The 12,039-nt window shown below is 39.0% G+C and overlaps 1 protein-coding gene across 2 annotated transcripts in view; it reads left to right on the top strand.

The window, feature by feature from the left end:
- Positions 1 to 6,174, top strand: part of Tinag (tubulointerstitial nephritis antigen) — an 81,513-nt gene extending 75,339 nt beyond the window's left edge. The window contains exon 11 of one of the 2 annotated variants that reach the window (XM_057768171.1): positions 5,909 to 6,174. In XM_057768171.1, the coding sequence (XP_057624154.1) occupies positions 5,909 to 6,043 (135 nt within the window). In that variant the 3' untranslated portion in view covers positions 6,044 to 6,174. The remainder of the gene's footprint in view (positions 1 to 5,908) is intronic. The other variant, XM_057768172.1, reaches the window with a different exon arrangement.
- Positions 6,175 to 12,039: the final 5,865 nt, after the last annotated feature.

The following is a 12,039-nucleotide window of genomic DNA, read 5'->3' as shown; positions in this document are numbered from 1 at the left end:
AATATTTGCTTAATGATGCAAAGTCGTGTTACATTTGTTTGCTTAAATAAAATTAACTGGTGGTCAGGAGGCTGAGTCAGCAAGTAGCTGACAGGAAGTGGTAGGGAGGAACCATGTGTTGTCAGGGTTCATAAATGGGAGCAGAGCAGAAGGGATGCGATAAAGATGAGAGGAGGAAACCCAGGCCAACCACCAGCTTCACAGCAGACATGGAGTAAGAGTGAAGTAAGATACATAGAAGTAAGGAAAGGCGAAAGCTCAGAGTCAAAAGGTATATGGGAAAAATTTAAGTTAAAAAAAGCTGGCTAGAAACATCCCTTCCCCAACTGACCATCCTATCCCCTCCTGTTACAATTACCCCAATACTCTAACACACAAAGATACAGCAAAGAAAGAGAATTATAGGCCAATCTCCATTATGAACATTGATATAAAAATACTCAATAAAATACTGGCAAACCAATTCTAAGAACACATCAGCAAAATCATCCACTATGATCAAGTAAGCTTCATTCCAGAGATTCAGCGATGGTTAAATATACAAAAATCTGTCAATATAATTCATCATATAAACAAACTGAAATAAAAAAAATACCTGGTCATCTCATTAGATGCTCAAAAAGCCTTTGACAAAATTCAACACCCCTTCATATAAAAGTCTTGGAGAGATTTGGGATAATCACCTTTAGAAATGTGATACCATTAACTCAAAAATCAGTAGCCTTCCTAGATACAGATGATAAAGAGGCTGAGAAAGAAATCAGAGAAATATTACACTTTTCAATAGCCACAAATAAAATAAAATATCTTGGGGTAACTCTAATCAAAGAAGTGAAACACCTGTATGAGAAGAACTTTACGTCTTTGAAGAAAGAAATTGAAGAAGATATCAGAAAATGGAAAAAAAAGTCTCCCATGCTTTTGGATAGGTAGGATCAACATAATAAAAATGGCAACCCCACCAAAAGCAATCTACAGATTCAATGCAATCTCCATCAAAATCCAAACACAATTCTTCACAGACCTTAAAAGAACAATATTGAACATTAAATGGAAAAACAAAAAAACCCAGGATAGCTAAAAACAATCTTGTACAATAAAGGAACTTCTCAAGGCATCACCAACCCTTACTTCAAGACTTCAAGTTCCACCGTAGAGCCATGATCATAAAATAGCTTGGTATTGGCATAAAAACAGACACACAGACCAAAGGAATCAAATTGAAGATCCTGACATTAACCCACACACCTATGAATACCTGATTTTTTAGAAAAGAAGCCAAATCTGTACAACAGGGATAAAAGGCATTAAGGGAGCCACCTAAGGGTTGGCAAGAGACTTGAACTTGGAGTGGCTACCAGATGCCCAGCGCAATGTTCCCAGTTAGTTCCTTGGGCACCTGAGGATAGGGAACCTGAAATGAACCTATCCTATAGCCATACTGATGAATATCTTGCATATCACCATAGAACCTTCATCTAGCGATGGATGGAGATAGAGACAGAGACCCACACTGGAGCACCGGACTGAGCTCCCAAGGTCCTAATGAGGAGCAGAAGGAGGGAGAACATGAACAAGGAAGTCAGGACCACGAGGGGTGCACCCACCCACTGAGACAGTGGGGCCGATCTATTGGGAGCTCACCAAGGCCAGCTGGACTGTGACTGAAAAAGCATGGGATAAAACCGGACTCTCTGAACATGGCGGACAATGAGAGCTGACTAGAGGCCAAGGACAATGGCACGGGTTTTGATCCTACTTCATGTTCTGGCTTTGTGGGAGCCTAGACAGTTTGGATGTTCACCTTCCTAGACCTGGATGGAGGGGGGAGGACCTTGGACTTTCCACAGGGCAGGGAACCCTGACTGCTCCTGGGACTGGAGAGGGAGGAGAAGAGGAGTGAGGGGAGGGGGAGAGGGGTGGGAGGAGGGGGAGGAAAATGGGAGGCGGGGAGGAGGCAGAAAAATTTTTTTTTCATTAAAAAAAAAAGGCATCTTCAACAAATTTGGTGCTGCCATAATTGGATGTCACCATGTAGAAGATTTCAAATACATCCATATCTATTGCCATGCACGAAGCTCAAGTCCAAGTGGATCAAAGACCTCAACATAAATTCAGGGACACTGACCCTGACTGAAGAGAAAATGGTAGGTAGCCTTGAAAACAGCACAGGAGACCACTTCCTAAATATAACACACAGACACTGAGAACAACAATCAATAAATGGAACCTCTTGAAACTGAAAGCTTCTGTAAGGCAAGGGACACACTAAATAAGACAAAACAGTAGCCTACAGAATGGGAAAAGATCTTCACCAACCCCGCATCTGACAGGTGACTGATCTCCAAAACATGTAAAGAATTCAAGAAACTAGACATCAAAATACAAAATAACCCAATTAAAAAATGGGGTAAGGATCTAAACAGAGAATCTAAAAAGATTCTCATTTTTTATGTTTTCAATGTAGACATATTTCACTTTTTTGGTCAAATTCCAGGGATTTTGTTGTTGTTTGTGTGTTTGTTGTATTTTGGCTATTGAGTATAAAAATATTTCTGTGATTGTTTTCTTAATGTGTTTATAATTGGTATATAGAAAGGCTTCTGCTATTTATATGTTAATTTTGTATCCCACAAGATTAATGGAAATATTTGTGAGTTCCTAAGATATTCTGGTGAAGTATTAGAGTCTGAAAAAAGAATTCTACCTCTTGTGTATATTAATTACATTTCTTATTATGAATTCTTCATATTTTTTTCTTCATTAAATGAAACCTAAGGAACTTCCATTGAAATGCTGATGGGTATGATAATAATGAATGCCCACGCTTTGTTCTATAAGGATAAAAAAAAATTCTTTCCATAATATAAAACTAACTTTGGTATTGGTATAGATTTCTTGAAGATATATTGTATAAGATTGTGAAAGTTCATTTTATTTCTAATTTACTAGCATTTAGATCATGACTGGTCAAATTTAGCATACCCCTCAAGATTCTTGCCCCCTTTGTGACAAAAGTGGAGTTTGAATGGATGCTATGTGAATCGCGGCAGTCCCAATCTTGTCGTAGAGACCCAAAAGATTCCTAGAGAGCTGCTAATCTTTTTCTGAATTGGCATTACAGAGAAGTTGGTTCTAATGTCAGTGAAGGAATGCCTCAGCAAGAAGAGAGAGGAAAGTGAGGGCAAATACACAAAAGCAGAAGCGTCCTTCTTATGTGTCCTTTCTTGTGAGTCTCACCAGAAGGTGGGTCTTAGATTTAGGGTGGGTCTTCCCACTTCAAATGATTCATTCCAGAAAATCCCTCACAGGTGTACCCAGCTGTTTGGGTTTTAGTTGATTCCAGATGTAGTCAGTTTGACAACTAAGATTAGCAATCACAACTTTCATTAGCATATGAATTTGCATTTGTTTGGCAAATTTTACATGTCCTTCCCAGAGTCACCAAAGATAAAATGACAGAATTTTATATGGAAATAATCTTCAGATAGTCAGGCAAAAGTAGGTACAATGCTACAAATATAGTTTCATTATAAAAATAATGTTTTTAAAATATTTTTCATTTGAGATTAATTTTATTTGATTTTTCTGTTTGGGGGAATACATGTTATACATATATAAATTATTTTCCAATATGTTCATATATTGGAACTTGCTTCAAAACTTGAGACTTGGAATTTTGTTTAGAACCTAGTTGCAAAGACACACATTTTGTCTCTGTCTCATTTCCAGCTATTCTAAGTCCATTTCAACTTTGAGGAGCCACACTGAATTTGTGGAATTTGTGATTTCAGACCCATGTGTGAGCGCATTCCTTTCAGGTGTCAGGGATGATTGAAGAGGCAAAAAGCCAAATCTAAAATAAGAAGTGCTGATGATAATTGGCTGTTTTTCTAAAAACTGATGTTGTCATGACAATTTCCGAAGCTGAGGGAGTCTGTTCTCATAGGAGAAAACCGTGGAAGCTGAATGCAACACCACATGCCTTGGGAATATCTGTAGATCACACCCAAGATCATTTTCCGTCTTAGACCCAGCACAGGGTGAATGGAAGCCAAGCGTGGCAGCTGTTGTTATGAAGTCTCTAATTTACCGAGCTGGTCTACTGCATTTAGTTGTGGTCAACTAATTCCCTCCATGTGCCTCTTCTGCCTTTATGACATTCTCTGCACACTCCATTAGCGCTTTGGCTTCACAATGTACTTACTCACTCAAGCTTCAGATCTAGGAGTTATTCTGGACCCATCCCAACTCTCTAATCATCCCCAGAGTTTAAAAAGAAAAAGAATAAAGGAGCAGCTTCTAATTCCTGCTGATTTTACTTTTTTCAGATACTTTATTTGCTCTGCCTTCATTAGATTATGTAACTGAAAGCAGGGAATCAGTCACCAGGCTTGGTGGCTCATATCTATTTTGCTAGTTCTAGGGAGGAAAGTCTTAGTGCAAGGACACTAATGAGCTTTAGTGAGTTTGAAGATGGTGTGTACTCTATGATAAATTTAAGGTTTGCTGCCAGGGTGAGCTATCTAACAAGAATTTTAACAATTTAATTACTCCAATAAATTCCATTATACTGCTTCATGCTTAGTGTTTATGGGCTTTGCTGCTTGACTCTACTAGAGAATCTCTCTACATTGAGAACCTGGTCAATTTCTGCACAGCCTTCCCCAATCATTTCACATAGCCAAGCAAGTCCATGTGATGCAGCTAGGGTGATCTCAATAGCTCTCTATGAGCATATCCATCTTAACACTTAACTTATGGTACTTATCATTCATTAGATTGGAACTCCCCCTGAACGTAGAATAATATATATCATTTGTTTTCGGCTTTCTGGTGTTTAACATAAGGATAGATCATAACTCTCATGCTTCTATGTCATACTTCCTTTTCCATTTGATAGGACAAAATACCCAGACAAAAGACGTTTAGGGAAGACTGTTGGCTGAGACTGCTTGTCCATTTCCTGGCTACCCAGACTCCCGAAATAATCTCACAGAAATCTGTATTAATTGTAATACTGTTTGGCCAATAGCTTAAGAGTATTTCTAGCTAGCTCTTATATATTAAATCAATCCATCTCTGTTAATCTGTGCATCGCCATGAAGTTGTAGCCTACCTACTGGCAAGGCTCCAGCATCTGTCTCCTCTGGCAGTGGCTACATGGTGTCTCACTGGCTCCACCTACTCTCTCTCCATATCTTTTCCAGCCTGGCTATATTCTGGTAAGTCACTGACTGAAAGTAGGTTCTTTATTAACCAATGGCAATAAAACATATTCATAGTATACAGAGGGGAATCCCACACCAGAAAAAAGGGTTTATTTCAGCTCTCATTTCTAGATTCCAACCCATCATAGTGGGGAATTCATATCACAAGCTGTCGAGGGAGCTGCTCACACTGTAACCATAGTCAGGAATAGAGAGCAAAAAATACCTACATGCTAGTGCTCATCTTGCCTTTTTGTTTTTCCTATTTAGTTCAGGGTTCAGCCCAGGAAATGGCAAAGCCCACATTTGGGGGTGGGTGTTTCTATCTCAGTTAATCAAATTAAGAAAATTTCTCATAGGCTTGTTCCTAAAATAACCCAATCTACAGAATTCCTCAGGGAGAATCCCATCTTGGGTGATTGTATAATATGTCAAGTCTACAATCCAAATGTACTACCACATTTGAAAACACATCAATTCTGGCTCTTGCCAGTGAATACGCATGAGGATATTAATGTGCTATAAGTAATAGAACTCCATGATCATTATTCAGAAAATGTTTAGGTGATTAATCATTACCATCTGTACAAGTCAAAGGCAATTTAAATATATCTAGTATTTTTCTGTTTTTATAGAAAGGATTAAAATATATCAAAGTATAATACTCAACATATTAATGTTTTTGTCTTTTCCTGCAGATTGCTGCCAATTCTTGGGGAAAGTCGTGGGGAGAGAATGGCTATTTTAGGATTCTTCGAGGAGTAAATGAGTCTGACATTGAAAAATTGATTATCGCAGCATGGGGCCAACTGACAAGTTCAGATGATCCATAGCTATCAAATTCCCATAAGGTCATGCATTTAAGAACTCATTAAATTGAATTTTAGCAATGTAAGATTCTCTGCATCAATGGAAGGGTTGCATTTTTGTTCTGTGCATAGAACAGTCCTTATTTTCTTATTTTACCCCAAGAACTAATCTTTTGTTCTCTTTATATTACTGAATATATTAAAATACTAATAAAAGAAAGAGTGATTAATTGCCATTGAAGTTCCCCCAGTGTTATTATTTTGCTCTCATGGTGGTGTCCCATTTGAAATTAATTGTTCACAGTGTGACAGGATTAGGTTTCAATTTCATATCGCTCCTTTACAGAAATTTTATGAACCCATTTTTGAGCTGAGGAGTCTGTTAGACGACAGAAAGCAAATTCACTAGTGTCCCAGCTCCATAACTTTCTTTTCAACAAATAATGCTTTCTTAGTTTAAACATTGCTTGTGTCTTGCTGGAAGCAGAAGACACTAATTATCAACTATTCTCTCAATGAGCCAATATTTTGTTTCCTTTTATTTTGTTTAAACTTTGCTTGTATTTTTATCCCAAAAGAAGAGTAACTCCATCTAAAAATTACCTTAGTACTGTGTATTGGTCTATGAGATGGAGACAAGAGTAAGTAAAGAAAAAAACTTAGAAGCTAAAAGAGAAGGATTGTCTTGACATAAATACACACCTATTTAGAGAAGCTAATACACTATGTGTAGTCTTCATCATAAAATTAGTCATCAGTTTGTGCATAGAAAACTAACATATTAATCCCTGAAAACAAAAGCAATACAGTGTCAAGAGTGACAAAGAATAAGTGCATTTTTATCACAAACATTTCACAGTTTACTGCTTCAGATTTTAAAAAGTAAGCTAAATTAGCTCTGCTTTCAGTCCTCTGTCGTTGCAGAAACAAAAACAAAGACATACTCTTTTTGAAATTCACTGCCATCTAAATAAGAGAGCAGAGTTATTCATGAACATAGCTGATCATGATATGATGGTAGAATAGCCGTGATCTAACTTTCTGGGTACTCCATAACTCTTAGTTTCATTGTAGGGATTTTTATTTAATATGCACAAAGATACTTTGGTTAGATAAGCCACTCATCCTGAGAATGAGAATGCAAGGCAGGTGGATATACACTCCTACTTCACACCAGACACATAAATATATCTGCAGTTATGTTGGTCATTAATCATTGTAGTTTTACCACAAGTACCTATTCACTTGTTTTTTCCCCCCTCATATAATTTACATGTTTCACCTTATTGATGGTGTTCCTAATTCTGTAGAAGGTTGAGAAGTAATTGGCTTTGTTTTGTTACCCCGGGATGCTTTAGAAACAGCTGCTACAAGACATAGTGCTAAGAGGGGAGGGGGCAGGGAGCAAAGCAGGCACTGACAGGCTAAATCCAGCAGAACCAACTTTACCTCATAAGGAAAGAAGCAATAACCAGACAAAATTCATTTAGGAAACAAAGAGTTTATTTCAGATCACATTTCTAGTTCCAGTTCATCATAGTGGACATCATAGCCACAGCAAGAAAATATGAGATACTGCTCACATTGTAGCCATAATCAGGAATAAAGGCAAAAAAAAAAAAAAAAAAAAAAAAACCAAAACCTACATGCTAGGCTAGTTATCTTGTTTATTCTTTTTTCTTTCTTTTTTTCTTTTCTTCTTCTTTTTTTTTTTGCTTTTGTTTGTTTCTTTGTTATGAATTATTCTTATTCAGCCCAGGATTCAGTCAAGGGTCCAGCCCCGGAAATTGCATTAAGGATTTCTACCTTAATTAATTAATTCTTCAGCTGAAGGATACTCCAGTATCTCTTTTATGGCTGGCAAAGAAGGGGAAAATATATCCAGTGTCAAGAAAAAAACACAATCAAAGCATAGCAGTCTCTGCTTGCTGAATAGCCAGCCCATGATTGCCAAAATAGTACAGACAAGGCAGCATGAACAGGTACTCACAGTGTTTTTACGGGTGTCAAACATGAGCAATGCATTATAAACTCAGAATGCCAGATGGTAAGCATCACCTTTCAAAAGACCATGATTCAGTAGGTGCACAAAGATTATGCTATTCAAATGGAAAACAACAATGGGATATTTTCTCCATTTGACTTTTGTCCTTAGATTATACTGTATTAAAATGTCCCATCCCTTGGAAGACAGGCAGGAGGATTCAAGTCTAGCCAGAGCTACAAGGCAAAACTGTGTCAAAAAAAAAAAAAAAAAAAGAAGAAGAAGAAAAGAAAAGAAAAAGAAAAAATGAACGTAAAAAGGGAAGAAGGAAGGAAGGTAGATATGAAGGAAAATAAAATGTTCTATGTTCCTAATGATCCCAACATAAGGAGGAAGCAACTCAAAGAAGAAAGAGGAAAGACAATACCAATATATCAAACCTGAGAGTCAAACCTAGGGTAAATTTTCCAGCAGAGTATGATCCAAGGTGAGACTGACACTAACTGAGTAGTCCACTAGTTTGTTGAATTGGTGACTTACCTTAACACACAGACAGAAAAGCTGGGAACCCATGGGCTGGGCTTTTTGATGGAAAAGTCATAGCAGTTGCAGAAACTCAACATGTTTATTATATACAGCTGATCAAGAAGACAGGATTATCATATATAGATAAACAGGGAATTGAAGCAGGGTTATTATAAACAACAAAGCAGGGAGGCATGTTTAGCTAATCTCAGTAGGGGTAGTTTCTGTCTGGGAGCAGTCATATGTACATAGGCCGTACATATCCTAGGAGAAGAAAGCTACTATGGACATTTTCTGCACACAGCGTCAACGTTCACACTTGGACCCAAGGAAGGCTTCTCATTTCTATGAACTTCACTCAGTGAAGACTTGGTCACTTCCATTGGATGGAGGCACTAGGGTCCTTGACATGGCTGTGTACATGTCAACAACAACACTCAGGACTTCACTTGCTCCCTACAAGCTACCCCAAGAAGAGAATGCTTTAGTTCAGAAGAGAGAGTTACACAACACGACTGCGCATCGACTTAGGCCACTTTAACAATTTCTTTTGTCACTTTTGTTTTCATGCATGTGATCTTCCTGATGCAAAATAACAATATCTGAAAGTAGAATTGGCCACAAATACGATTTTATTCAATCAGGAAAATATGCCTCAGATTAGAAGATACTTGACTGACAACACCTGATTTTTTTGTCTTGTCAACTTAGAAATTTGGGCTTTGTTGTGGGTTTCCATTTTCATTGCTTATTCCCTACAATTTTCTTAAAGAAGCATCCTAAATATTAGATGTAGAATTAATGCTTGAGCATTTCCCGGATTTGAGCTGTGTCTCTTCAGATGGCATCAAGAAATATGTAAAAGATGAATTACAGAGGGGGAAAATGTATGTACAAAAATACATTGTATGAAAATTTTTAATGAAAAAAATTATAAAACCTCTCCCTTAGTAGCTGCGACACTCAAGAAGCTGGTCCTGAGCCGGGCGGTGGTGGCGCATGCCTTTAATCCCAGCACTTGGGAGGCAGAGGCAGGTGGATCTCTGTGAGTTCGAGACCAGCCTGGTCTACAAGAGCTAGTTCCAGGACAGGCTCCAAAACCACAGAGAAACCCTGTCTCGAAAAACCAAAAAAAAAAAAAAAAAAAGAAGAAGCTGGTCCTGCTCTTCTCCTGGGCCAGCACAGAGGTACCAGTGAGCTGGTCCTGAGGGTGTGAGAGTGGCCACATTGCCCTGGTTTGCCAGGTGGTGGTGAGGACAACGTAAAGATGCTCCTCTTTGCCCCTGCCACCTAGTGGGTGAGGGAGCTGACCACCCCCCTTACAAGCTGCAGCACTCTGGAAAGTGGATCCTGCATCTTGCCTGGGCAGCAAAGAGGAGCTGACCCTACCAATAGGGTTGCGGGTGAAATGGTCCCGAAAATGTGAGCACGGGAGATCTGGTACTGGTCCTCATCTGCCATATGGTGGTGTGACTGGGGGAGAGTCCCCCCCTCCGGCCCTTGCTACCTGTGGCAGGTGGGAGAGCTAGGTGGGCCTGCCCCTCATCAGCTACAATACTTGGGAATGTGGTCTCTGCACCTCACCTGAGCAACAGTAGAACTGACCCTGATGGTATAGGCATAGGAGAGCCTCACCCTGAGGGCATGAAAGCAGGAGACGGGGCTCCGCCCCTTGCTCATTGCTGCCAGAGGTGAACCAGCCAGGGCAATTCTGGAGAGCCCACCCAGGTGGCGAGGACAAGGGAAAGCTGGTGGACTGACCAACCCTGCAAATACCCAGGCCCAGAACCAGTTGGCCCATCCCAATATCCACTCCATCTGTGATCTGCTGGAGCACATGAAGGGGCCATTCCTGCGGACCCAAAGCTGCAGGATCTCCATGACACGGGGCAACAACAGGATGCCCAAGAGAAGTTCCAGTGAGGGCCCAGCACTGATAATGTAGCAGAAACCAGAGGCCTCGAACCAGAACAACGCCTCTGCAATAAATACTTGCAAGTAAAGTTATGCGGATAAAAGGATTTGCTATGTGACCCACTATCTCACGCTACATCTTCCACGACGAGAATTCTCCTTTTCTGTTTTCTGTTTTTCCTCTTAAATGTTATTTTATTTTGAGGAAGAGGGTGCAAGGACAGAGAGTAGATATAAAGGGACAAGGAATGAATGGGATCAAGAAGCATGATGCGAAAGACACAAAGAATAAATATAAAGAAAGTTTAAATAAAAGAACTTTTCAGGCCCCGCTCCCTTCCTACTTTACAATGCTATTGTATCTCATTTTTTTCTAAATAACAAAACTACTGTCTTGGTTTTTAAAAGTATGTATTGACAAATTCTCTCAAAATAAATAAATAGAAATGAAGTTTTTAAGTTAGTATTTAATCATTGAAATAAACGTGGTAAAAAGCAAACAAAACAAATCGAGACAAAAAGCCAGTTACCTGGCTGGAGGTGAGAAAGTAACAGGAGGGGCCAAGTCAGAGCCCAGATGAGCAGCAGTAGGCAAAGCCTCTTCCTCGCTCTGAGACGGAAGGGCTGAGGACATGAGTTCGACCTGGACCCAGCAGCTAGAATTAGTCCTGCAGTAGCTCTAAGTGGACCTGGTCTGCTGCTGACAGACAGAGCTATTAATAGAAGTGAGGCTGCCAAATTTGCCACAGTCTTATAAAGGTGTGGACCCCAGACTCCTCTCTACCTAGCACATCCTAAGCTCTCATCAGTATCTCTGTTTGGCTAATACTTTTGGAAGGTAAGTGATGATATTTATGAGTGAGGTGTCAGGATTGATATTTATATTTTAGCAAATACAGAGGAGAATAAGGTGAAGCAAGAAACAAGCCTAGAAACACAAGAAACCAATTTAAACTTTGGTTTATTCTATGTAGATGTGGGAATAATTTATTTGTAAACTCAGTCTCTTTATTAATACATCTGTATTACATAATGTAATACCAACTGCTATATTTCTGTTGCTGTTTAACTGAGGGACTATATTATAATATGATCTGCACATAGAAAGGCTTTTATATCACTTTCTTTCCATGATTTGTAGACATTCACCTTCTATCATCATCTGTCTGAAAGTCTGTGTTGATCTGACTAGCAGACATTTCTTTTTCTTTGGATGGAATTTAATTCCATTTTCAAAGACAATAAATGGAGGTAAAGACAGTGGGACTTTGTAAACTACAGCTTTATGAAATATTTCAAGAGACATAAAACATCAATCCATGAGGTGCCATTGTATCAGAAAAAAAGGCTTCTAAAGTGCACACAGACATTCTGTCTCCTGAAAAGTCAATGTAAGAAGAAAAATTAAACCCCCACTGTCAAGAAGGGATGGTTAGAGGAGAATAAAAAGCTTCTCTGGTTCTCCTGTGGATATTTCTATGCCTCATTTTGATATGCTCTCTGATACATATGATTAAAACTCACTATCATTGAATCAAAGGGCATGGAATTTTACTCCATAGCCACCACCAGTAAGAGCCCCATTATTAGACAAAGA

Source organism: Chionomys nivalis, chromosome 4 (genome assembly GCF_950005125.1).
Source record: "Chionomys nivalis chromosome 4, mChiNiv1.1, whole genome shotgun sequence".
Lineage (NCBI taxonomy): Eukaryota > Metazoa > Chordata > Mammalia > Rodentia > Cricetidae > Chionomys > Chionomys nivalis.
The sequence above is the reverse complement of the archived record's forward strand: the minus strand, read 5'-3'. Positions and strand labels throughout refer to the sequence as shown.